Source organism: Ochotona princeps, chromosome X, assembly GCF_030435755.1.
Source record: "Ochotona princeps isolate mOchPri1 chromosome X, mOchPri1.hap1, whole genome shotgun sequence".
NCBI lineage: Eukaryota > Metazoa > Chordata > Mammalia > Lagomorpha > Ochotonidae > Ochotona > Ochotona princeps.
In genome coordinates, this window is record NC_080865.1 from 84814201 (window position 1) to 84841585 (window position 27385).

General features: G+C 38.8%; 1 protein-coding gene across 1 annotated transcript in view; it reads right to left on the reverse strand.

Annotated features, from left to right (window-relative positions):
* TENM1 (teneurin transmembrane protein 1) overlaps positions 1-27385 on the reverse strand; it is a 570964-nt gene that overhangs the window by 50243 nt on the left and 493336 nt on the right. The window contains exon 22 of the mRNA XM_004587672.2: positions 18114-18268. Within this exon, the coding sequence (XP_004587729.2) occupies positions 18114-18268 (155 nt within the window). The remainder of the gene's footprint in view (positions 1-18113; positions 18269-27385) is intronic.

Consider the following 27385-nt stretch of genomic DNA (forward strand, 5'->3'; position numbering starts at 1 on the left):
AGACATACAGTGCTTTCATTTTTGTTCAGGGACTCTGGGGAATCCCTGAGACTTTTTAAGAGATTGTTTAGGTTAAAACCATGCTTCTGATCAAGCTATTTGAAAGTTTTGTACTTTTTAATATGTTTTTAGGGTGGCATTTTCCAAAGGTTACTTGAGACTAGCGTACTTTTAGTTTTAAAGATTTCACAATTGTAATTTCTACACTTGGTCTTAGCCAAAAGGCTGAGAAGGGATATACAATTGTAATTCTTAAGAAGGTAAATATTTAGCCTTGCCTTAATTTAAGATGATATGATGTTATGTATAACATATTATGTTATGTATGTTATATGTTGTGTATAAACTAAAATTGAAATGTCAATGAGGTGGTCACAGAAGGTGGTTAAGAACCTGCATTTACTTTTACCATATTGGTTACTCATTACTATGTCAATTAATTCCATAATGATGTAAATTTTTGCTGATGGTATGTTGGAGCTTTTAATTGATCGGGATGATACTCTGCTGGCTCTGTCTTCAGACCAGAGAGGGTATACCTAAGAAGCCATTGAACTTGACTGGACAATAAGATGCTGGACTCTATGTTTGGTATATGCTTGCAATGAGGGAATCTCAACTGAACTTGAACTGTGGTTATGCAACAAGGTGGAGGAATCCACCATGGTGGGAGGGTTTGGGGAAGGGTGGGGAGAATCCCAGTACCTATGAAACTGTGTCACATAATACAATGTAATTAATGAATTAATAAAAAAAAAGAAGGTAAATATTGACATGATAAAGCTCATAGAATGGGGAGCTCTTTGGAGTCACCAGTGATTCTTAAGAGTGAGGAAAAGTCCCGAGGGTTAAAAAAATAAACGTTTGAGACTGGTTATCCTGGAGGAGAGAAACAGTGAAAGAAGCCAGTACATTATATGCAGGTTTCGTTTCCACTCATGAAGAGAGAAGCAAGTAGCCCTTCTCAGATAGTTCCTGGAGCCATAAGCCCTACTCAACAACATACTGATGGGAGTGGCTAAAAACCTTCACTTCCTGAAGAGACTGCAAGCCTGATGGGCCCCTTTGCAAAAGTTTATTTTTGCAGGCTCCCTCAGAACAATCAGCATGTATACATTCTCCATGAGTCTGCTGTGTAATTGCCACTACCTCATCTTAATAACAGGCATAATTGCTCTGAGTTTCCGTCGACACTTTCCTGAATCTCCTTTCGAAAGCTTCAATTTTGGAAATGGCACTTGTGAATACACAGAATGTTTAACCACTTCCAGTTTTCAATTTACAGTCAAAATCATCTATCAGCAGGAGAGGAAGACCCAGTGTGAAAACTACAGAATGTCCTACAGACGTCACAGTTAATTTGTTTGTAATTCTGGTTGTTATTGCAAGAGCATATAGTATACTTATAGGATGCAACTTGCCAATATATGACTTGTATATCTGTAGTTTGGTTTTGATCATGGCAATCAAAGAATTTAACCCTTTCAGCACTTTTGGAGGTAGGGAGAGGAACATGAAAATGTTGTTATATTTTAAGTCTCTTTCAAATCAATTTTAATTTTAATTAGATACCTATTGTATATCCAGCACTGTGTGAGATATACATTCAGAATGAGAGCAAACCAGAGAACTGGTAAGGTAAGAAGAGATCAAATGTGAGGCTAAGACATGAGAACACAATTTCAGAAAGAACTCCAAGAAAGGAGAAAACCACTGTGGGTTTTCATGCAGTGAGAAGCTGGACTCTTGTTTCCCTGAGAGCAAAAGCTCTGCTTGTATAGGAACCAGAGACTTACAAAGAAGCCACTGGAATCATTCAGCAGTTTCTTTCTGCTAAGCAGTTGCAGAAACTTGGCCGATGCAGGTTGTTAATATTACAGTATCGGCTTGACAGGATAGACCAAGCTTCCAATTCCCTTTGGCACCTAAAGCAATTTACAGGCCAGACATATGACTGCATGGCTTTTATGAAATGGTTTGATTTCATTGATCAGCCACTCTGAGATTATGTTTTCATTTCTGTAGCTACTGCTAACCTCCCTTTCTGGTATAATACTTCAGGAAAAAACTATTAAAAGTTTCACTATAGAGATATTAAGATATAAATGGGTACAGCTCTGAATGGGAAGAGAAACATCACAACTCACGATTGCTCCATTCAAAAGTTCATTTTAAATTAGACTAGAATCCCCGATTGTTTCTTTCATCTTAACTCAGTAAGGTTTCCAAATGATAAGGATAGTAATACTAGCAAATAGCCTAATGAACATTTAGAAAGAAGATTTAACTGGTTGTATTTTCATCATGTCTCCAGTTTGCTTCCGGGTTTTACCCACAACTTCCCTATGTAACATACAAAGCTGTGTGTACTCAACAGATGGCTTCATGCTTCTAGAACCCTGGAGATTGGCCACCTGATCCTTACAATGGTACAGAATCATTTAAGGGAACATATAGGCTCTAGACCTGAGTGTAAACAAAAGTTGAAAAAATGGTCATGAATATTTAGTACTCAAGCTTTGGTAAGAAAGGAATCATACACACCCTCATAACTACATTGAGCAGCCCTGCTTGAGATCTCCCAATAATAGCTTCTTATGGATTCAGCAATGATGAAATCCTCTGTGACAAACAGTCCCCTCTAATTAATGTTACACTTACTGTAAGCATATCTGAGTGACTCCAGCAGCAACAATGACACAAAAATCTAACACCTCATTGCACAATGTGGAGGTTATTAAGCTATTGTCTGGCAGCTCTATGCTCGCCCCTTTTAAAGCTGTTGCTCTGTGAAGCTGTGGTTGAGACTCTGCAATCTACATTTTTCTTTTGTGAGCTGGATTTTCAATAGGGCCTGACATGATAGGAAATAAAAGGCTTCTGGGATAGAGGAAGAAGGGACTGACTTCTTCCTGTTTGCTTTCTGTTCATGTTAGCGTCACCCTAGCAGCAGCCCTTCATTCTGGCAGCAGTAGCTGACTGCACCTCCCAGCTCCTTTCTATTCTCTGAGAGTTAGTCTCATCATGCTACCTCAGTGGTACCAGAAGTAGCCAGCTGGCATCCTCTTCTCAAAGGACTCCACCATCCTCCATGGAGCAATTCTTCTACCCTTCTGGGGGTGTCGCACACAGATAGCCTCAACACTTTCCCTTTATTCCTTCACTCACTTCCTGCAGATATCACCTCATTTCTTTCTGAAGCCCCTAACACCTGTGTAGCTCATTTGCTACAGTCAATCATCTGTATTGAAATAATGTGGTTTCAGTTTATCTGACAGAATATTAACTAATATTTATAGCATGAACCCACACACGGAATACTTTGCTGGGGACACTAATATGCTAATGGAGGTGAGTGGTTCAAAACACCAATAAGAAGCATCAGGGACCAATAGCTTCCATTGCATATCGACTGCTCTAGGCACTTCTTCAAGTGTACAGCTGCTGAGGTTGCCAAGGAAGACTAGCCACATGAAACTAATCTGTTGTGCTTGGGCATTATGAAGTTGGCTGTGACAACTTTAACCAGCACTTTGGTGACTCTCTGGAAATGTCCTGTTGATAACATCATTCCCCAGAAACTCATTCTTGTGACTTTTGAGGAGACTTTCATTGTGGATTGGATGACTCTCCCATACATTTGTTAGACACCACTCTATTGAATGGTTAGGAGGATGGCCCATGACAACATGTTCTATGTCTTCTGAATTTATTTCTGAATAGTTAATATAAGTGTTTTTTTAAAAAGTTCATGGGAAATGTATAAGAAACGGTGTTTGGATTTCAAATGTGTTTTTTTTTCACCAAAATAAACTTCTTTAATTAATTTTCTGTTAACTTTTTGAAGTATCTTGTATAATGAGTATTTCCCATTAAATATATTTTAGATCCCCTCTGTCTAGTTTCCTAACTAGATACTGGGATTTTTCCTTCAGAATTCTCTTCTTCAGGATTTGAAGTTGGAAACATATTCTGAGGTAGGCTAAATGAACATCTGCTCTTACATTTCAAGAGAAACACCTCTCAGCAGGTATTGCCTATAGGTAATTGTTTTATATTTCTTGGTGTTTACTTTCCCAAATACATTAACTTCTGTGTGGAAGGACAACACCCCTGCTGACAGCTAAGGTATCATCTTTGAGCTCTGCGCTTCCATCTAATAAACATGAGTTGACACTGTTTTATGTACCTTCCCCTTCCATAGTACACAGAGTGGGACTATTTTGAAAGACACAGTCAGAAATACAGGTAGGCCAATTGGCTCATATTGGGACTTTGCCTAAGATATTGATCCTAAAACCTCTAGACACTAACCACTGAATCAACTAGCCACACATCTCTGTACCTTGAGGGGGGTGAGAAGGGGGGCTTTAGGTTCAAGTCAGGTCATGGTGCCTGCCGGGCAAAATGTGGGCAAAGTATTTTGCAAGCTTTGCATTTTATGGCTCTCCCTGAACTTTGAAGATGCTTTTCCTCTGGTGCTTAATAGTTTTAATAAGAGCTAACATGCCATTGTCCTTTGTGTGGAAAGAGGACACTGCTGAGGGAGTTTTCTTTATGTGATAAATTACATTTTCAATATAGCATTGAGCACGGTACTTGACTTTTATTTTAAGGTCCCTGACAACTCAGGCTATTTGCTTGTGTGCAGACATTTCAGCAGAATTTGGATATGTTGGAGTTGAAGATGTCAGCTTGCTGTTTCCTACTTCTTTTATAAACAAGTCGAAGTGTCACTTTGGATGAAGCAGTGCAAATATCTCTGATAACAGGTTATTATAATGGGATTTTTGCCTAAAGTATGCAGGCTTGAAAAGTGTTGCTGAAAAGTGAGTTTAAATGAATCTGGAGAGAAATGATATTTAAAGGAACTCTTGGGATGATCTTATTTGAAATGTTCTAATTTATTTTACATTTGTATTTTTGTATATTAATATTTTTTCAAGTGATGGAAATACTTTGGAGGATGAGAATTCTGATTATAAGCAGAGGAGTCACAAAACACATGAAACGAATTACACTAAACTTCTTTCAGAAATCCTAGAATTCTACTTTCTTATGATACACAAGCTTCATAACATCTTTCTTTTTGGTTTTCCAATTAGCTTGGAGGCTTTTTTGTCCTGCCTTGGGAGAGCTATATTCTTCATGTTGACCTACATAAGCTCTGTCTTCTTTATTATCTACTCTAATATTTATTGATTGATTTTCTTTTGAAATTGACCCACCCAGAATGGCTGTAGGCTACCCTTTGATTTCAAAGGGATGGAAGATGGTCTAACACCTCAATTCACAGATGTATGAAACACACTACATTCCAACTTTAGCTCCATAGTCAGCATGACACTTCTTAAAAAGTAGAAAGAAAATGAAGTATTTTGGGGCACCTTCCAATGACTATAGAGTGTATTCATTAAGCGATCTAGACAGAGCTTCACATCAGCATTAGGCAAATGAAACATTCTGTGAATGTCACAGCAGGTAAAGATCCATCTCTGGAGCAAGCCTATGTTTGCTATAGGCCATCAAGCTCACCTACAGCTGTATAAGTCTGTGTAAAATGGACAGCTGTGTGAAAAGGACAGAAGAGAAGACTACATAATTTCTTTGGCAGTTCCAAATTCCTTCTTAATCCTGTTTCTCAGCTCTATAAATTATTAGTGTAATTTAGTGGTTTTTTTTTTTTTACTAGAAGGTTAAATACTACTACTACTACTGATGTATTGAGTATATATGAGCCAAATAAATTGCTAAGTGGCTTATGTATAGTATCTCATTGAATGATCACAACTTCTCTGTAAGGAAGGAAGCATTATTATACCTATTTACAGGTGAAAATCCACTACCACCATCAGTCCTTGCCAGGTGAATGAATCTATGAAGTGGTGGGTCCAAGATTCAAATTCAGGTGGAATGTGTTCCTACATACTCTTTTACTGACTTTTGGCATTGATCTGACTATAAAGGAGGGTCTATTTTAAAAGGCCCAATCTCGCCCCCTGAACACTCAATTAACCAAACAGAGAAAGCCTTGACTGTCTCAGTGCCAGATGGTTTTTTTCTGCTTTTGACAGAACCAGAGTGTAGGCCTGCAATGCATGAGTCAAAAAATAACATTATCCAGGAATGCATTTACAGTAGACAGTAACAACCATAGATATTAAAAAAATCTAAATTAACCATCTTGTAGAGTCAATTTTTTTCCTATGTCCTCTTATTTTAGCAAGTGTGTGATGAATCAACAAAAAGATTTCCAAAGATGTCAATTAACATCTTACATCATCCTTTATATTGGTAAAGCACTTTATACTTTTACAAGTGCTTTCACATTAAAAAAAGAGACTACTTAATCAACAATTGGGTCATTTATTGAATTAGCCTTCATAAAGAGGAATAATTAGCATCTCTAAAATCCTCATGTCAGTTTTTCCAGAATAGCGTTGAATGCAAAATTAGAGAGAACCCTCTTTTGGGTCAAGAAATAGACAAAAATGATTAAGTCTTTCTCTATTACCATATTTCAGAGAACAGTGGAATGATACAAGAAGAGATGTCCTTTCCCTAAAAGAGGAAACTAAGAGTAGTGTTTATTTGGCATGCTTATGTAATTTCAGCCACTTCCTCTAAGGGATCTCTTATTTTTACGTGTGTCATGTTGAAAGCCACCAGGGACTCCTTAAAAAATCTTTTTAAAATGTTTTCTGCTGCTGCTGTCAAGTCAGAGTCTAAACAACGCATTGTGACAACATCATGTGATCACTATGTAGATTGGGGTTTGTGCCACCTTCCTTCCACATGCTTTCTTTTTTTGTTTGTTGTTTAAATTTTTACTGCAAAGTCAGAAATAGAGAGAGGAAGAAAGACAGAGAGGAAGATCTTCTGTCTGATAATTCATTCCCCAAGCGGCCGCAAGGGCCAGAGCTGAGCTGATCTGGAGCCAGGAGCCCAGAGCTTCTTCTGGGTCTCCCACACGGGTGCAGGGTCCCAAGTCTTTGGGCCGTCCCTGACTGCTTTCCCAGGACACAAGCAGGGAGCTGGATGGGAAGTGGGGCCACCGAGATTAAAATCAGCGCCCATATGGGATCTCAGCACATTCAAGGTGAGGACTTTAGCTGCTAAGCCACCGTGCTGTTGTCACCACATACTTTAAACAAATGTTCCAAACCAACACATAAAAGCCAAGGCTCCATGTAATGCCATGTAGTTTCATTACTCCAACAATTCATAATGGCAAGTACCTTTCAAAAAGAAAGTTCTTTCTCCATGTTTTGGCTGTGACTGCTGCTTTGACTGAGTGCATGTGGTACAAATGAATGGAAGAAACATTGCTGATTTAGGGTGCTTTTGTTTGGAGTCTTGCAGTACCCAATTGCTGAGCCATTAGATTGCTGTACTATTGATGTTGTCCAAACATGAGAACAGTGAGAGAAAATGGGAAAATCCATTGATGGCTTGGTTTATATGGTTTTTAAGTCCATTCCATCCACTAGCTGATATTTTCTATGCAAATAGTTGATTCATTTGACTAAACTAGCCATGATCAATCGGATAGAGCAAATGTTAGCCACATAGGTTTAAAAGTAAGTTTTCTGGTTTCTTTCCGTTACTCCTATGGCTAATTAGTCTGTTGTTTGACCTTATCTTCCCTAATTTTCTCTTATCCTCTTTTCCACCTTTCTTTTTCTTCCACCCCGCCCCCGCCCCCCGCCAGCTATACCCATGGTCTGCTGGGATAGCTGATCCCCAAGAAATGCTTGCAAATATTTCAGATAATTTGGCTTCATTTTTCCTGTCTTGCTGTTGACACACAACTCCTTCTTTCATTCTATATCATATCCACCTCTTGGCATTATCTGGAAATGTGGCCCTAGACTTTTTCTTTGCCTAGCAAGTCAGATAGCTTTCAGTATTGCAGCATTGAGAAGGTGTAGTGGGGATGGAGGTAGTGAGATTTCCATGTCTGGCGGCAAGAACTTTAAAAATAAACTTTCTTTCTCCACCCCCAGGAGATCCCTTTATTCAAGTAAACTTATTATAATTCAGATTTTCTTGATTCCCTACAGAGTTTCACAAAATTCTGAAGTCTGTCTCTGCAGGGAATTTACTTATAATGGCCTTCATGGGAAAGATCTAATTTTGTTCTCTTTCACTGTGCACATGGGAGAGTGACAGAAGTGAATAAAAGAAAGGCAAGTAACTCCTGAAGAACTAGAGCTTCAATATCATACATATCATTCAGGGTGATAAGGAGGACAATCTGTAGACATGAAAGGGTGGGCAGAGGAAAGAGGGAGAGACAATGAGACATTAGGTAAGAGTTAAAGGGGAAACGAAGGTGCTTTTCTGTTCTAAAACTATCGTTTCTCTTCTTCTTTCTCCACAGTTTATTGCAACTTTTCATGCCTGGATGTTATTGTATATATATTTTTTGAAAAACAACAGAAAATGCTGAATCCACTTGTACAAAGTTGAATTAACATGTAGATTTTCAAGAAGCGGTTTTATATTTCCCGTGCTATCTGGCTGTGGTTAGTTCATTCGAAGCTTGCAAAAAATTCTAAGGAGAATAGAAAATAGCTTTTTTGGTATGTACAGAACAGAAGACAACCACAAAAAGAAGAGTTTTGCTGCTTGGAGCAGGTACTGCAACGCTGATGGATAAAGAGCAGAGACAGGTGTCTTTTCTGCTTTAAGAAGAATGATTGCTGATTGTAGAAAAGTGAAATTGGCATCTTACAGTTTGATTATTTTTATAGCATTCTTGTGGCACAGTGGCCTTTCTACTTTTTACTTGTTGAGCATTATATATAACTGATCATTCAGCCTGCTGAAAGTGTTACTGCAAAAATTAGAGAAAAAAAAAAGGAAGGAAGGAAGGAAGGAGGATGGGAGGGGAATACTATTGTGTCCTTTGAGCTGTATGTATGAAATACATGAAATTTACCCTATTTATATTAGCAAAAATAATAAAACAATGATCCATAAAACTATGGATTCAATTTGCTAAAATACAAAATGGCCAGGAAGACTTACAAGTTATATGAACCTTGTAAAGGGAGTGTTAGAACCTTCTTGTGATTACTAAAAAATAATAGCTAGTAGATTAGAGAGAGACTGTTAAACATAGTTCTGTCTTCAAGAGGAATCAGATAATGTGTCCCACAAATGTCATGGAGCTTAATCAAAAAGAGATAACCAGAAGCATTATGAAACAGTTATTTCTTAGTTCTTGGACTAAGAACTGGTGTTTATAGATACTATGACTACAGACAAATGTAAATAGTTTTTGTTTATTTGGAAAGATTTATAAACCTCATACGGTTTCTTGCAATGCCTTAGTAGATAATTTTGGGGAAATCAGGTAAGAAATTTGACTTCGCAACATTGCTTTTGACTATGATCCTCATGCAGAACTATATTTTACATCATTAACTAGTTGGAACAAAATCTGTATGAAATGATAATTACACTTACTGTACATCACACAAATTTTTGTTGTGCTTCATTGTTTTAAAAACGAGGCAGCCATAGTTCATTGCATTGATTTCTTGATTTACTATGAATCATACTTTACAGGTAGCAGTTCAAATAGATGGGTTCATAATTGAACAGGTAACTAGGTTAATGATGCCACAGTTTCATCTTGCCTACCTATCCACTGCTTTTATCATGGATGAACACACAGAAGGCATTTATGAAATCTACAGGTGACACAAATCTGGGAGGAATAGTGAAGTAACTGTAATTGCAGAAGACAAAGAAATGGACTAAATTAAGTGATGTGGATTGAATGTAGACAGATATAAACCATTGTAGTTTGATGCAAATAAAGAATTTTGAAAATACAAGATAAGATGGGGCTAAGAAATAGCAACTTTTAGTCCTAGGCAATATCATATGTCAAAAATATGGTGTACAGTAAACAATGTCCAAAATAAACTTTGGTTTCTTAACCTGTATTTTGTGCTTCAGCATTTTGTAAAAGTATATTGGGGGTTCCATATGCGCTACTACTGAGTAGTGTGAGTCAGAATTGGGAAGGTCCTGGGACATCACTTCTTGTTTGAATCCAGTTTGTATGTATTTTACAAATGGAAATTTATTTTGTTTGAAACAAACATTTAGTGGCTAATGCCCTTCAAAGGCTAAAGGATCAGAAATAGAAAATATAGATGGGTTTGATACCTCCCCTTGTAGTAGTCAGAGAATATCTGGATATATCCTTTGAAACAGATATTAAATAAATGGAAACACATCAGAGCAGAGTGGGTAGAATAGTGAAGGAACTCAAATTCATGCTAGGGGAGGTAATGCTAAATGAGTTTTGGATATGGTAGCGAAGGAGGCAGTTTGAAAATTACTTATGCATGCTAATTTTTGTATTTATTTTAGAATTTCCTTTGAAATGGGAGAGTGTGCATAACAGCGAGAGTGAGCGAGAGAGAGAGAGAGAGAGAGAGAGAGAGAGAGAGAGAGAGAAAGGGAAGGGAGCAATGAAAAAAACACAGAGAGAATATTTCCCATCTGTTTATTTACTCCTTAGATGCCCGCAACAGTCAAGGTTGAGCCAAGCTGAAGCCTGGAACCAGGAACTGAATCCTAGTTCCCCACATGGTCAGCAGGGATCCAAGTACTTTGAGTCATCAACTGCTGCCTCTCAGGCTGTTCAATAGCAGGGAGCTGAAATCTGGAGCCAAGCTGGGATTCAAACCCAGACACTCTGAATATCCCATGTGAGCATCCTAAATGCTATCTTAATTACAAGGCAAAGTGCCCACTCAAAGGAGAGAGCTGGATATACTGATTGGGGGAAAATAATGTGGACTCTGGCATTAGGTTAACCACATTCAAATTTCAACTCTGCTACTCATTGCTGGTGTGAACCTGAACAAGTTGCTCAGCTTGTCTGAATCTTGTATCCCATATTTATTAAAAAAAAATGGGAGCAAGGCTGGCATTACAGACAGTTAAGCTGCCAGTGATGCTGGCGTCTCAAATGGATGATGGTTCATGTCCTGGCTGCTCTACTTCCGATTCTGCTCTCTATTAATATACATGGGAAAGCTCAAGTGCTTGGTCGCTGTACCTAGAGGGAGACCTAGAAAAGCTCTTGGCTTCAGACCTGCCAAGTCGTGGTCTTTGTGGTCATTTGGAGAGTGAACCATCAGATGAAGATCTCTCTCTCTCCATCTTTCTGTATGTAAATCTTAAATAAATGGATTAAAAAACAAACCTTTCAAAATTGAATACTTTAAAATATTTGAGGATTAAAGAACATACAGAGGTACTTCAAAATGTTCATGTCAGGGGCTGGTGCCATTAATCAACAGGCTAACTCTGCACCTTCAAGTGCTGACCTCCCATATGGGCACCGGCTTGTGTCTTAGCTTCCTGGCTGCTGCATTTCCAATACAGTTCCCTATTTGATGGCCTGGGAAAGCAGCAGAGAATGTCCCAAATCCTTGGGCTTCTGCACCCACATGGGAGACACAGAAGAAGCTCCTGGCTCCTGGATTTGCATCGGCTCAGTTCCAGCCATTGTGGCCATTTGTGGAGTGGACCAGTGGAAGCTCTCTCTCTCTCTCTCTCTCTCTCTCTCTGTCTTTCCTTCTCTCTCTGCAAGTTGATCTTTCCAATAAGAATACATAATTCTCTTTTTAAAAGTTCATGGGAAATGGAATCAAAAGATGAGTTTATTTTGGTGCAATTTTTAAAATCCACACAAAGTTCTGCATAATTAAAGTGTCCATTTTCTGTGAGTTTTTTTTATAGTAGTCTCATATGTTAAGTATCTAGTCTAGTACTGCATTCATTAATATATTAATATCATATAAATTGATTAAATTTATTACTCAGGCCCTGAAGAGTTGCAGTAAGGGTAGATGGCTAAAGTTAAAAGAAACTATAAAGTTAAAGGGATCCCAGAAGAGCTTTCTATCTGGCAAAGGCATCCAAAGAATGAGCTTCCTTGGGGAGGCAGTAAATTTCCTATTTACAAGAAGCTTTTGAGATTTTGGTTATTATGCAAGGTGAGAACATTCTGAAGGGGAGGCCAGCATCACTTGACTGGGGAGAGGCATCCAACTCCTGGTGCATTAACTAAACCAACCAACCAACCAACCCTAAATGCTTTGGGCTGAAGTTTCCCTCACTAGAGAAGCAGACTTTTCTTCATCACTGTGGTGTTGTCTCCTCCTCCTCCTCATTAGGCCTATGCACAGATGCTGAGAACCACTGTGGAGTATTTATATAGACCACTCAGCAAGCATGGATGGAGTGCTGCACGTGTGGTGGAGAATAATACCTTAAAGTGTGTGCCTGATTGGCACTAGGTCAATTTGATTATCTATGCATGCAGAAGGCCCAGGCTGCTCGTGCATCTGCTGTTAGAGTGACTTTTTTTTTTCTTTTAGTAATAATGGGCTCCATGGATTAGATCCAGTTCTGAAACTCCTTATTCTACCAAGCAGCTTGGTCTAACTTCCAGTTCCATTCTAGTCAGGCACCAGCTGGAAGCATAGAGCACGAAGATTCAAAAGGCGTAAAAGAAATAAAGAGCCCAATCTCTCCACAATCAACTCGTCTCCTGAAGCGAAAGGCCTGGTTGTTTATAGCAGTGCTTACAAAGAGAAGCTATGCTTTTGAGTTTAAAACAAGAGTGCAGTTTCACATATCAGTAAATCCAAAAGGGAAAAAAAAATGATCCTGATTTTGAATAAGTGGCTGATTTTTATTGTTAAGGGAAATTTCATTTCCTGAGATAATTAGATTTTATTAAACTCTTCAACACATACATGCTGTGAATAAATGGCATATTTTCATCTAAGCAGAATTTGTCACACAATAATATTTGGTCCTTCTCTCTAGTTCACTGAACAGGTGGAAGCTGGAAAAGTATACAGACCTTTAAGGTGAGAAATCTCGTACTTGAATCTTGCCTGTTTTATTTAATAACTCTATTATGGTCATAGTACAATATGTGGAATTAAACGTACAAATTTATCTGAGTGAAAACTTTTTGAGACTCATGAATTTTTATAATATGCATTTTTGACATGATGAAAAAAATCATATCAATGTAACTCCATACTTTTAATTGTATTTTTCCATGGCCTTTTGGAACTATCATCATATATAATCTTTCTGGCTACCTCAAAAGAATGGTTGGGTTGTGGAGATAAAATGCAGTTGTGAATAAGATGCTTAGCATTGTTTCTGGAACACAGTAATCTCTCAATAAGTGGTTAGCAGTTATTCTTAGAATTAACATAGGACACGGGGATCTGCTGAAGATTAGGGTACGCTATGGAGAACTGATTTTTGCTGGAGCTCAGGTTTGCTTCAAAAAGCACAGAAAACCAAGTCAAGTAAGAGAGAGAGAGAACAAATCTGTGGTATCACTTCCTAGCTTCTATAGGTCTTAACTAGCAGGAGTGGGCCTTCCCTCATTAGAGATCTTCTGATGTTGAAATGCTGAGAAAGCAACAAGGAAAACTTAGGAATGTGGTTATATGTCTGTAGAGAAGGCTGCACAGAGCTGGAAGGAACTTTCAGATAATGATTGGCACATTTTTCTGACTCCAGGGAAGAGTATAAGTCAGCAGTCATAGATGATAGAGACCCAACATTTGTTTCAAAAGTATCAAAACGTGGGAACCCTACAAAAGTTTCTGATAACGGACAATGCTGCTATACAGTCTTAGACAGTAAGCCCTTCTTAAGGTCTGCCTCAAATCGTCATATTGCAGTTCAGGCCTCGGTTTTCTCTCCTGTCTGTCTTGTCAGCAGAAACTGTGTATTCTCACTGAGACATTCGTTTCCATCCTCCACCATCAATACGTTTGGATTTACTGCAGTATGAAACCAAGCACTGTGTCAGCTCAGCTGGGTCACTGTAAGTACTACTATAAACAACTGGGGCTTTGCTCTCTGACGGTGCTGGGAAGCTCCCTACTCAGCTCTCTTCTCTCTAGCTGAAGACAGCCCGTATTCTTAAGTACAGCCATGGGAAACATCTGTTGCAAATCTGCCAGTCTGTCCAAACACACAGGAAGCTCTAGCCATAATGGTTGAGCATCTAGTAAGTTGTGCCACACACAGGCTTCCTTCGGGTAAGCACCTGATCTGTGCCACACTTGTGTGCTGCTTCGTCCACACCTGGGAACTGATTGGCTTTAGTGCCTAGGATCCTCTTCCCAAAGATCTCAAAGTGATCTTTGTTCACTTAGTTCACTTGCTCACTTCCTGCTCTACCACTAAAGTCTGACACCCATCAACTAGTACCCTGTCTACGGTACTCTTATCAGAGTCGCTACTGCTGTACATCAAACTGGCTTCTTAAGGAAACATCTAATTTTCCCATGACTTCTATAGAGCATTTGTTATTGTACGTTCCCTTCCAGTTTTCCTTCCTTGTCAGGTCTCTTTCTCCCAGTCTCCTTTGTGTGTCAGTCAGCCTCTTCTCAAATACCAATGGTCTTCAAACTTCAGCCTTATGCTATCTCTTTTTATGCTATATACCATTCTCAGGAGATCTCATCCATTCCCTTATTTGCCATTTCTGTAGAGAAACCAATAGTCATAAGTTTAATCTACATTTCAGCCCTTGAACTTGAGACAGGTAATTGCATACCAGGCATCCTTTAGTGTCACATTGGCCCCTCAAAATCAACATGTTCCTGACTGAACCCTCACTCAAATCTTTTTTCTCTTGTATTCTCTATCTCAGTGAACAGTATTATCACTCATACACTCCCTTAATTCTGAAATTGTCAGTCAACAATTCCCTAATTTAAAAAAAAGATTTATTTTATTTTTATTGGAATGTCAGATATATAGAGAGGAAGAGAGACAGAAAGATCCGTCCAATGATTCGCTCCCCAAGTGAGCGCAACAGCCAGTGCTGTGCCAGTCTGAAGCCAGGAGCTTCTTCCAGGTCTCCCACACGGGTGCTGGGTCCCAAAGCATTGGGCCGTCCTCGACTGCTCTCCCAGGCCACAAGCAGGGAGCTGGATGGGAAGTGGAGCTGCCGGGATTAGAACCGGCGCCCATATGGGATCCTGGCGGTTCAAGGTGAGGACTGTAGCCGCTAGGCCACGCCGCCGGGCCCAATACCCTAATTTTAGTTAGACTATTTCACTCATTTTTTGGCTTTTTCTATCCATATCATGATATTTGAAGTTCAGCCATTACCATGACTTTTATAGCTAGTCTCCACAATTGTATTCCAAAGACACATCAAAACATCCAAAAACCATTGGAAAGTGAGTTTCATATCTATTTACTTAAAAGATGATAATCATTCATACATCAGCATATGCTGTCCCTGGCTTATTTGTATTCTAATTCTATTGCCTCAGAAGTGGTCTCTGCTTCTAGCACTGTTTTGCTCCACTTGATTTTCTACACTATAACTACAATGATCTTTTAAAAATGCATTTTCACGCTTAATACTATTTAAAGAAATCTATTTCCTTCCTTAATGCTGTTACTGGCTACCCAGTGTCTACCATATAAAACTGAAACCATCAGGCTTATAGAGCCTTTCACCTTTTCATCTTCTCTAGCTTCACCTGATTCTTTACTCTTTTCACCACCGTGTCCTTTTGGTATAGATATACATGTGAGCTGTGTTTACCTAACACTTACTGTGCATGTTAAGAGAATATGTGCCATTTTTTGGAGATTATTTGGACACGCAGTTTTCCAGGACAGAATACATTACATATTAAGTGTGGTGATGGGAATGAGACAACAGTGAGGACTACAGCCACTCGGAAAAGTTTCCATGGAAGAGATGAGATGTGAGCAGTGCAGAGTGGTCTTTGCAGCAGCTGTAATAATTCTAGACCAGGAAATGGGACCAGCAGAAGGAGGGCTTTAATAAAAATCATAGGTGAAAATTTGGACACAATGGTAGAGATCACTTCTAAGTTAATGTGGGCAGATCAAGCGTCGTTATTTTTTAGTGTGCGTAAGATACAGAGCAGGGAATGGGGGAGAGCAGCAGAGTTAGCTGCCAAATAATTTGTACCTGAAGTTCACTTTCTTCCCCAGTAAATCCTCCTGGTTTCCAGCACCTTCCTTTTGCCCTGCACTTTACCCTTCACTTCCCATTAAAATCAAGCCTCCCTGTGGTTCAAAAGTTCAAAAAGGCTAAGAGGTGCTTCCAGGGAGACTGAAGCTTGGACTTCATGCTAGAGTGTAGATGTGATTCCGTGACCTGCTTCCCAGGGCTCCCTTTCAGCGGGCTGTACTGTACCTCACAACTGAAAGGGACGAGGTGGCCTTCATGCTGGCAATTCTGGTGGAAGATGGTTGTGAAAAAGAACCCTTCGGATGACGATGAGGCTCATGGTTTTTGCCTTTTTTAGACAAAGGATTCTCTTTTTGCTGCATTTTCCCATGCATAAACAGGTAAGTTGTTTAGAGTTGCTTGGCTGCAATGCTAACTGTGTTATTTTAAGTTAAAAATATCTTGCTGGTGAATCTTACAGGTGCATCTCTTCTCTTCCCCCTCCCCTGTATCAATACATTCACGTCCATCCTTCCTTTCCTTGTCTTCTGCAGAAGATTAAATCATGGAAAGTTAGCCCTTTTTTCCGTATTGAGAGTACAATCTACTCAAAACTCTCTTAACAATGGTTTGTTCAGTTTGTCAGTTTTCCAGTTTTTCTGACTCTCTCTTTTATCTTTGTGCTTAACTTTATATGACCATTTTCTGAGTTTCTGGGGTAAGGCAGGGAAACAGTGAAAAAAGTGAACTTCAAATAGGCACATTTCTGGTGCTTTACGGAAATGTGTGCTCATTGTGGGTAGAGGTAGCAAGAGACGGCATAGTTAAGGAATAAAGCAAGATTTCATTTCATTTTGCTTGTTATCCTAGGTCTCAGGTGGGCTGAAAAATGAAGCTATGGGAATATTTTAACTGTGGACGATACCACTGGTTGCCTAACCAATGACAATCCTTCATTTCTTGTTAACAGAACTTTGATTTTTGATTTGAGGTAGCAACATGCTCAGCGAAAGTGACCCAGTTTCAGAGCATCTGAATCCATTAGGAATCCCATTTCCTCTTTACCAGTAACAGGCATGTGACTCCATTGTAGTTAACATGACACAAGAATCTGCTGGCATTTTTGCCTATGTTTGGACATCTCATTATATGAGATAATTAAACCTTATTGTTTAAATTGCTTTTAGACAGGTGTTTTATTACTTGCAGCTCAAACCCATCCTTTCCTATCACTGACCAACTCTAAAACTGCTAATGTCTACTCTAATTCCTTTGAAAAGATCATCTAATAATCTACTCTATCAGATTTGAGAGTTATGGAATGGTAGAGCTGGAAGGCCCCTTTGAGAACTGTCTGCTTGGTTTTCTGTCATTTTACATATCAACCCAAAATCTCTCCAGACTAAGAGAGGTCTTCACAGTTGGGAGTATGTGGTATGCTCTGTAATCTCTCTGCCTGTCTAGTACTGACTGCATAGGATGGTGGTAACAATCAAGAGTTTGGAACCAGATGACATCTACAACAGAATTTTCCTTTTAAGTCTGACTGTCCAAAAGCTTTTCTAAGTAAGTATAAAACACACAGATTTCAGAGGGGATGTTACTTTTACTTAAGAAAATGCTCGAACACATTACAAATGGCCACATATTAGATAAATGGCTATGACTACAGATGAATAACTAGTCATGTAGTTATTAAAAGCATTTCTAAGGATCTCTAGTAGTGGCTGCTTTTTCCAAATCTGAGTAATTTTTTCATTTAAAAATAAAAAAATTATATGTGTTAGGAAATGTTCAATGGATGAGTTTGTCATTATCCTCCAAATGATTTTAATTTGAGAGACTTCTTTTTATCCCAATATTCCAATTCACAATACACCCATCCTTACCTTACTCTTTTTTCTTTTTCTTTTTCTTTTTTTTTTTTTTTTTTTTGCTAAGGAGGAAAAAAGTAGCTTGCATAAAGAGAAACTTCTTGCTATTTGGTACTACAACAGATACACCAGGCTTCTTTTCTACCTAATTTCTGTAGGAGAAAATTGTTATGCATTTCCATGATGCCAAGAGGCGATAATACTTGGAAACCAGTGGTGCCTACCTGAGTGATGTCCATTCCTGAGTCACAGCTCAGTGGCTGGGTGGAAGTCAAACCGTTTGAGCCGATTACAGTTGTGATCACCGCATTTTCATCAACTCTCCGAATCATAGTCCCATCCACAAAGTAAATGAGTCCATGCTTATCAACTGTGATGCCTGTTGGGAAACAGCCAATGAGCATTAGTATTCTAGGGGGCCACATCTGCACTGAGATCGGGATTTTGAAAGAAGTCATAGAAATGGAAAGGCATTTTATTTTAAAGACACGTGGATTCAATGCTACTCAGTATAAGACAGACAGACATGAGAGAGGTTTGTTGGGTCATGCATTCATTTCTTTGTGTATCAAAAAGAAGGATGAATATAAGGCCAGAAGTAATGACTTGGTTTGGCATAATTTTGCATTTTCACACCCTTGATACTTTATTTCCACCCCCTGCAAACAGAAAAGTAAAATCCAACTGCGAAAAGGAGAAGCTAGTGTAAGTTACATTTCTTTTAGAGTATAGATGCATAGGCCACTGCTTCTATTCATAGCTGAATTAAGAAACAAGTGACTTGGAAAGCATTAGAATTTTTTTCATCAATTCACACTCAGTTAACAGGGATTTTGTAATAATTCTGATAGACTGCACTAAGCTTTTTTCCCCTCTCTGTATTATCTACTAAGAGGGAGGTTGAAGAGCAAAATTACGGCATTACACAGAAAATGGCCAAGCTTCTAGAGAGATAAAAGCCAGTAAATTTTCCACAGTTTTCATAGACTGTGTTAATTGCAGCCTGGTTTCTTGGAAAGTATACTTGTACTACAATAACAGTAAGAGGGCTTGGGTTCTAGTAATGAATGCACCACTTAACACATGGTTTATGACTTTGAGTCATTTATTTCCAAATTTCAGTCTCCTATGATGTAAATAAGGGAAAGTCTGTTCTGTCTCATTCAATGTGACAACTGTTCTGGTTTGTTCAGGACTGAGGCAGAAGTCAGTTGAAAACTGAGGCAGAGCTTGAAAAATGGAAGCAAGTTAGGTTACCTGATGCCTAAGTTGTTGCATCTTATCAGATAACACATTATATGGGGCTGGAGTTGTACCACAACTGATTAGGTTGCTTCTCAGAGTGGCACACAGCCTAAAGTTTGAGTATTGTTTACTTCTGTATTTTCCTACTCTGTATTTTGGGATTATGGTTAGCCATTGGAAACTGAAATTGTGGAAAGTAAAAACATTGATCTGGGGGAGGGGACTATAGTACTTACAAACTAGTCAACAGTATCATCTTCCTATCTGCCTTTTATTCAGATCTAGTAAAACTCACTGAAAATGTTGTTAAAGTTAGAAACTTCTGTGCTTTCACCACCATGCACATACACCCCCCCCCCCCCCCCCCACACACACACACACACACACTAACTTTCCTGGTAAAGGATGAACTCATCCAAAACAATTTATAAATCAAACATAATAAACTGTTGTAGGTGAGCTGCTTTGTTGGTCAAGGATTTAATATTAAGATTTGGATGCATCACTTGCTTTGATTAATCCTGGTCTTCTTCATGAAGCACTAATCTTTGACATCTGTAAGAACTGCAGACTCATTTCGACATCCCTCAAAACCTCCAACGTCATCTATGCTGTTTGCTTAGTTCTCAAGGAAACAAACATGCCCACCCAAGGAAATTCTATGCCAACAAACGCCTTTAGCATTTTTAGGGGAATAAAGGCTTTCAACGAGATTTAGAAAAGGACTTTTAGGATTGGGACAGATCAGATGAACATGGCATATGAACATTTATTTCATTTCCATTTTGGCTGAGGATGGATCCAGGGGAACTTGTACTTTTTTGTGTGTTTTGGAAAAATCAATTTCTTGAATGCCTGGAATCTGGTCTGGTAAGTGGCAGGCCAATGAATCAGGGCCATCTCATATGACCTCTAATATTAAATAATGCTGAGTATGAAATTGAAACTTTGGCCATCACCAGAGGAAAGACTGAAAGTTCAAGACTCAAGTCTGGATAAAGACAGGCTGAGAATACATGTGTTGGAAGTGTACAAAATCATGAATCATTTACAAAATACATAGTCAATGCCACTGTGTGAGGCCTTCTGAGGATAAAGGACAAGGAATCTGGGGACAATGAAACTAAGAGTAGGAAGAATAGTCTGAAAGTTTAATAAATCAAGAAAGGTAAAGATAAGATGAGCTATTGCTCTTATTAGGGTTGTGGTAAACCTAGAGACTCTGATTCTCTGAAAATATCTTCTGGCCTCAAAAGGTACAGAAAAGTAAGTGCATTTATAATTAGCATGTTTGCAGACATCTTTACATGTCCATTGTAACATCAGAGAAAGAGAATTTGGTGCCTTGAATACTATACTCTCACACTCAGCAGACTGTGAAGTTTGGGCTGATCTAGGCAGGACAATCCTGGACTTCACATGGTTGTCCCACCTTTAGTTTCACAAAGTTCTAAACACTGCATTTCTCTTTCATTGTTCCTGTAAGCAGACTTCCACAGATGAGTGCCCTTTGAAATAATTCTGGCCTTATTAAATGCTCACTACTGTATTTGTCCTCAGGGCTTATTCTGCCGACAGTTTGTAAAATTGTCTCCTTTCATGTATTTGTGCAGTGACTTCTTTTATTCTAGTTCCAATTCCAAACACACTTCTTTTTCCTTGAGATTCTTTAATGCACTTTGGGCTATGGGTTATGTTCGAGGTTGAAAAGAAATAGTCAAAAGGGGTATAAAGGAATTGTGTGACAGCAGCTGTATAAATGCACTTACTCATATTTTATGTATATGTTCATGTATCTTTTCCTCTCCTGATGAACTGTCCACCCAACCAACCTACAAACAAAGCCTGAAGATACCTTTATAGGTGCTTCACTGGTGAATTTTAAGGGTATTTCATTTTCATTGAGAGTTAAAGCTGAGAACTGAAGACAGGCCAAAGGGAATTCCTTTTGTCCACTCCTTGGGGAGGATTCCCAGCCCATCAGGAGGGTTGTTACAACCCCGAGGTAGTGATGGTGCAGTATTATCTTCTATGGCTTGTTAGACTGAGCAGGAGGAGGTAACATATACCCAGTCTATCTGAAGTCTTATTCATCAGAGATGGGAAAGTGAGAAACTTCTGATCACAGAAAGCCATCTGGGGCTAGCAAGATCTGCAGATTCAATTTAATCTCATACCCTGATATTGCTATATTCAGACCTCCCAAACCTATAACCCAGTATTGAAGGCATAATTTATTCTAATAATTATGTCCACCGATGTGCTTACTGACAGTATTTTTCTAAGTGCTTAAGACACAATTGAAAAGCATTGTTATTGGATAAGAAAAAGGTTAAAACTAAATTAAGGAAACTACTCCAGATTTTAAAGTTTTAACCAGTATCCATTTTGAAAACAAGTCCAAATATATAAATCTCTGGAATCATCCTGAGGTTAGACAATATTGCTGGGTGGACGGGGGTGGGGGGTGGCGGCGGGAGGAGGTGGAAGTCCCGACACCCAGCCTCCTACATCAAGGGAATCATTGGGTTCAGATGCCCAGACAGCATGCTTAGCTTGGATCGTGTTTTTGCATTTGAGAGAAAATAAATAAATCCTTGTAGATTAGTGCCCATAAATGAAAGCACCGACAGATCATAACCTGGAAGTGTGAATGGTGCCGTCTCCATTCATCAGCATTAAGCCCTAAGAAGCTCTTTCTATGGAGGGATCCGCTCATAAATAAAATTCATCTTGTGAAAAATGATTCACAACATTTTATGCAAAATAGGGGACATTGTATAATATCTGAATAACAGGCTTTTTTTTTTCCCTCTGTGAAGCACCACCTTGCAGGAAATGGTTACAAATTACAGGCAAAATGATTTGTCTTCTTCTCTTGTATTATTATCCTTTAATAAATAAATACTATAATTCCAAAGAAGAGAAGTACCTAAAGCTGGGGCTTCTTGGACAGTTACTAATAAATTTATCACCCATTGGGGAAGAGGATGCTGCCAACTGATACAGAGGAAGACGGGTCCTCCGATGTGATCTGTGGGAGTACTGATGAGGCACTAACTGACATGGAAATCGTAGCTGAAGTCCCAAATTAGATAACAGCAAAGATCAGAGACTTTGGCTGTGCAAGATACCAATTTTCAAATGTTGGCAGAAGGTTTCTCTGTACTTAGTTAAAAAAAAAATTACAGCGGGCCCAGTACAGCAGCCTAGTGGCTAGAGTCCTGGCCTTGCACATGCCAGGATCCCAAATGGGCACTGGTTCTAATCCCAGTGGCCCCACTTCCCGTTCAGCTCCTTGCTTGTGGCCTGGGAAAGCAGTGGAGGATGGCCCAAAGCCTTGGGACCCTGCACCCATGTGGGAGACCCAGAGGAGGCTCCTGGCTCCTGGCTTCAGATCGGCATAGCTCCAGCTCTTGTGGCTGGTTGTGGAATGAATCAACAGACACTGTCTTTCCCCCTCTAAGTATATCTGACTTTCCAATAAAAATTTAAAAATAAATCTTTAAAAAAACTGCAGCTATTGAAGCTACCAAGAATTTTATTATGAAAAGTGATGCTTCTTTCAGCATATAAGCTTTGGAAAGCAGTCGTAAAATCCTTTTCATCTTACAGACCTGGCAACCAGAAAACCGAAATACCATATTTCTTTTCTGCCATAATCCACTCTTTAATTTTAGGAGTAATTTTATGGTAAAAACGAACTTCCAGGGAATGTCCTCAGCTCAATATGGCATCAGCTCAATTTTCAATACTGAGAGTACTAGATTGTGTAAGTGACATTATCCAGTTGATCCTAAAGTATTCTTTAAGTCAAAGAGAGATAAAAATATTTTGCTTTGTTTATGTGTGTTCCTACTGTCTGAAAATTGTTATAAAATGTGTGGACATATGGAAACTCTCTACTAGGGAGGAGAGTTCATTCTCCAACTGATGTGACTACTGCTCACTTAATTACCCATTGGGATCAGAAAGAGCAGGTTCATTCTGCATGAAAAGCCTATGAAGTGCTCCTGCTTGGTAGCCACTCACGGAGCTTGTAGAACTTGGAGGGCTTACAGTACTGCGTGTCACTAGGGGTTGGAAGGAGCAGAAATTAATGACCCGCTGATATGACGGCACTCTGTGGTTCACAATGACATCAGGATGTGTCCAGTGGATGACACTAAGAAAGTGACTCTAATATTACATGACTAATAATGCATATGGTGTTATTTAAGCAGATACTCTATTTTAAAAAGTTACAATATATTCTAAACAGGAAAGGTTGATTTCGAAAGAGTGTCAAGTCAGAAACAGTAAGCATTCAAACTGACTGGAGCATCTTCTTTCTCTGATGATTCAGAAGGCTCTTTAAAGGGCTACAGGCGCGTCATAAGGGACAACAGATTTGCAAGTTAGCCAAGAATTCTGAGACATACAGACAAGCCTACTTTCTACATTTGTCTTTTCTTCAGCTCCTCCTGATCCTCTCTGACCTCTGGATCTCGAGCTTTGCCTGCAAGGTCAAGTAAATGAACAGCTCTCCTATTTCTATCAATTACTATTTTTCTAGAAACTTACTAGGGGATCTGCTTCTTCTCTTCCTTATTGATGTATCCAAGATTTATGTGATACCTATTATATGTCAGGCACTGGTGACAGGGACTGTGAGGACAGGAGAATGTAAAATAGACACAGTGCTGCCCTTGAGGAGCTCAGGAATGGGGAGGAGATAGACAAACAACTACGTAAATACAATGCCAAGAGATGAGCACTATGTTGGGGCAAGTTCAGTATCCACTGGAGTAGCCTAAGGATAGGCTGTGGACATGATATCACAAGCAATTTCTCAGAGTTTAGTGCTATGCAAACTGACATCTGAGGGATCACATTGAATTTCTGAGGAGCTTAGTATGATATCCAGGTAGGAAGCACAGAAAACTTATGACAAATATTGAGAATCATTTCCATTCACTGGCAATACTATCAGATGCCCGGTTCTGTCCTGAATTCTTTACATTCTTCTCATTTCATCCTCACAGCAGCCTTGTGACATATATTTTTGTCACTTATTTTATTTTTCAATTGATATTCTTCAATGTTTTTTTAGATGAGGAAACAGAATTACAGAGGTCAAGTGATTAAGTTGCAGTTACATACCTAGAAAATACTGGATTTTGCTCATGTTTGAGTTCAGTGACATTTTCTTTGTTCTTAACTGTCATACCAAGTAGTTTAAATGAGTATATCATTTGCTTTACTGCAGGAGTGACTGACAGACTGGTTTAATAAGGTTCAGAAACTTCATAAAATTATTTGTAAAATGTTTTGCATTTAGGTCTTATGGGAAGAAGATCCATTGCTTTTGTTAGGTTACCAAATAGACTCACTGTCCCTCTCCCAAACTGTTAACATTCTTGCATTCAGCTAGGTATTCCAGAGTTCTGCAGAATTATTTATTGATTCCATCCCTACATAGCTGAACACTTGAGCAAAAATTCTTAGTTTCCATTTTATAGGTAGCATGATTATTATCGTTTGAGCTACCTCCTAAAAAGGAGGCTGCAGGCCCAATGGCTCAACTAGCTAATCCTCCACTTTTAAGCACAGGCAGACCAACCGTATGGGTGTTGGTTTGTGCACCAGTTGCTCTACTTCCCATCTAGCTCTCTGTTTGTGGCCTGGGAAAGCAGCAGAAGATGGCCAAATTTTTGGGACCCTGCACTAGAGCAGCAGATCTGGAAGAAGCTCCTAGCTCCTGGATCCTGGCTTTGGATCAGCTTAGCTCCAGCCAATGCAGCCACTTGGGGAGTGAAACAGCAGATAAAATATCTTTCTTTCTGTCTCTCCTTCTCTCTGTAAATCTGATCTGTCTTTCCAATAAACATAAATATCTTAAAATATGAGGCTGCAAATTTATGGTTAGAAAAATCATATGCCATATAGGTTTGATTCCTGGGTTGGCAGTTTATGAAGAAGGATACATTGTCAGTGAAGAGGCAAGCAAAGCTGATTCTTGAACCTAGAATAAACCTAAACAACACATTTAGCACTGCTTTCTTTTACAGTGTCTTCATAACTTTTGTTACTAATAATATTTTACACAATAATTAAAAAACAGTAGTAAGGTGAATTAATCTTAGGCTTGATATATTTTGGGTGTTCACAATTAAAAGTTGTGTCTTGGCATGACATGTGTTGTTGAAACCAAATTTAACTGAATCTAGTCGTGACAGTCATCACTGGAAAATGAAATTTCGGGTTGACCAATACTCCAAATATTTTATTACAGTTTCTTTTGTTCCTATGAAGAGCAATACTTGGAATCTGTGGCAAGTTCATCAAATGTCATCAAATCAAACTGGAAAAGTATGTGTCCAAGCTGAATTCAACTTTACTTTTTGCATTGGTCTCCTTTCTCTTACTCATCTTTGTGTTCAGGTCACCTTACTTATTATTCCTTCTGAGAACAGAATTATATTTCTCAATCCCCTGTGCAGTTAAGTGTGAACAAACATTATGTATGCTACTTCTATACTTGGCACCTGACAAAACCTCCATTGAGCTCCTTTGTGGATCCCCCTCATTTCCTGCAGGCTGACTAGAGACAAGGCAGCTAGTGAAGGACCTCAGTGCAGGTGTTCCTTAGGTGGAAGGAGACTGATTTACTGAATCATTGTTTGAAGCAGAGAGATATTCTTCCCATCCCATAGGCAATCACTCCTGGGCCTAATGTAAGAAGAAGTTAATTACCATTTTGTTAAGCCATTGGTATTATGTATGTGTACATATTTACTGTAATTGCTAGTTTGGCTTAAAATTCTATTCATCTTTTAATATTTTTCTAAAATGTCCTTTCCTAAAGCTTTCCCTGAAAGCTCCAGTTTATCATGATCTTTCCCTTTAACTCATGCAAGCTGTGATTAATTTTCTTAAAAAAAAGAAAAAGAAAAATGAGTACTCTAGCCATACTCTGTAGGCAATAAGCTTCTTGAGGGCAAGAATTGAATTTTATGATTAGTTTCATATCTCAACAAATCCAGTAGACCTGGCACAAGGGTTCAATGAACTTCATAAATTATATACCAAATCTCCGTGCATTTACAACTGAGGCACATTCAACATGATTAAAACAAAGTGAACCATCAGGTCCCAAACTCAATATGAATTTCTCTAAAAACAAGTTTATAAATGAGACAATTGCAACTTTTCCTAGAAAGCAACTTTTAAGGAAAGAGTACAGCTCTTATCCCTGTCAATTAGCAATGTTTGAAGTGTGGAAAAAAGAAGCTGACAATTAGGAACAAATAGATAAAGAACCATGAATTAAGTTAACTGCAAATAAATTTCCTCCAAGAAGACAGCTACATTCAACAGCTCAGTGCTTCCCCCATACCTCCCATCATCAAATGTCCTTTTCTCTGTTAATGTGGCTTTGTGTTGTGATATTATGATTTCTCCCAGCATTACCACAGTGGGAATTCTAAAGCAAGAGAAGTGCCTCAAGAGCTTGCCTTAATTTGCTTCACCATGGAAAACACAAGGAGCGCTGGCTTGAGGGTCAGATCATGGGATGTACATCTCAGGCTGACTTTTGCTATGGATTATTTGTAGTACTCAGTGTCTGGGTTCCTAACAAACATACTGCCTATGACACAGGAGAAAATGGTGTGAAGCTGACAAGAGTCAATGAAGCCAAAGAATTTTGAAGAGGATAAAGTATTATGGTGGCGCTAAGTGGTGTCCTAATTGCCCAGTTATTGCTACAATTCTTTCTCAAAGTGACTTTTTCTAAGCCAAGAATCATAGAGAAAGATGACCACATAAGCCTTGCTGCAACATTTTAGGCTTTTTCTGTTGGACAGACACAGTATAAAATTTAAGCCCATAAAGCAAAATGTCCTAAGTTTGATTCACATTATAGACAAGGTAGTGGTTGAAAAGAGTTTTGTTAGCTTGAGGGAAACAGTGCATTGTAGAACTGTTGGTGTAAAAGCCTTCAAAATTTTATATCGTGGTTAAAGTTTTCATAGAATCAGATTCATGGAGCTCCCTTCTGTGCAACTGGCTAAGGAAGACCTTGGACTGGGAGGAGCTGTGGTTCTTAAACATGTAATAATGATACCAGATATTAATAATGTTGGTTGTATGACTGTGTGTGTGTCTGTGTGTATTTACATCATATATATATATAAGCAGATGGTTCAAGTTGAAATGTGCACCCCTTGTTTTATTATTGAGCTAGGATTCTTGCCCAAAACATACCTAC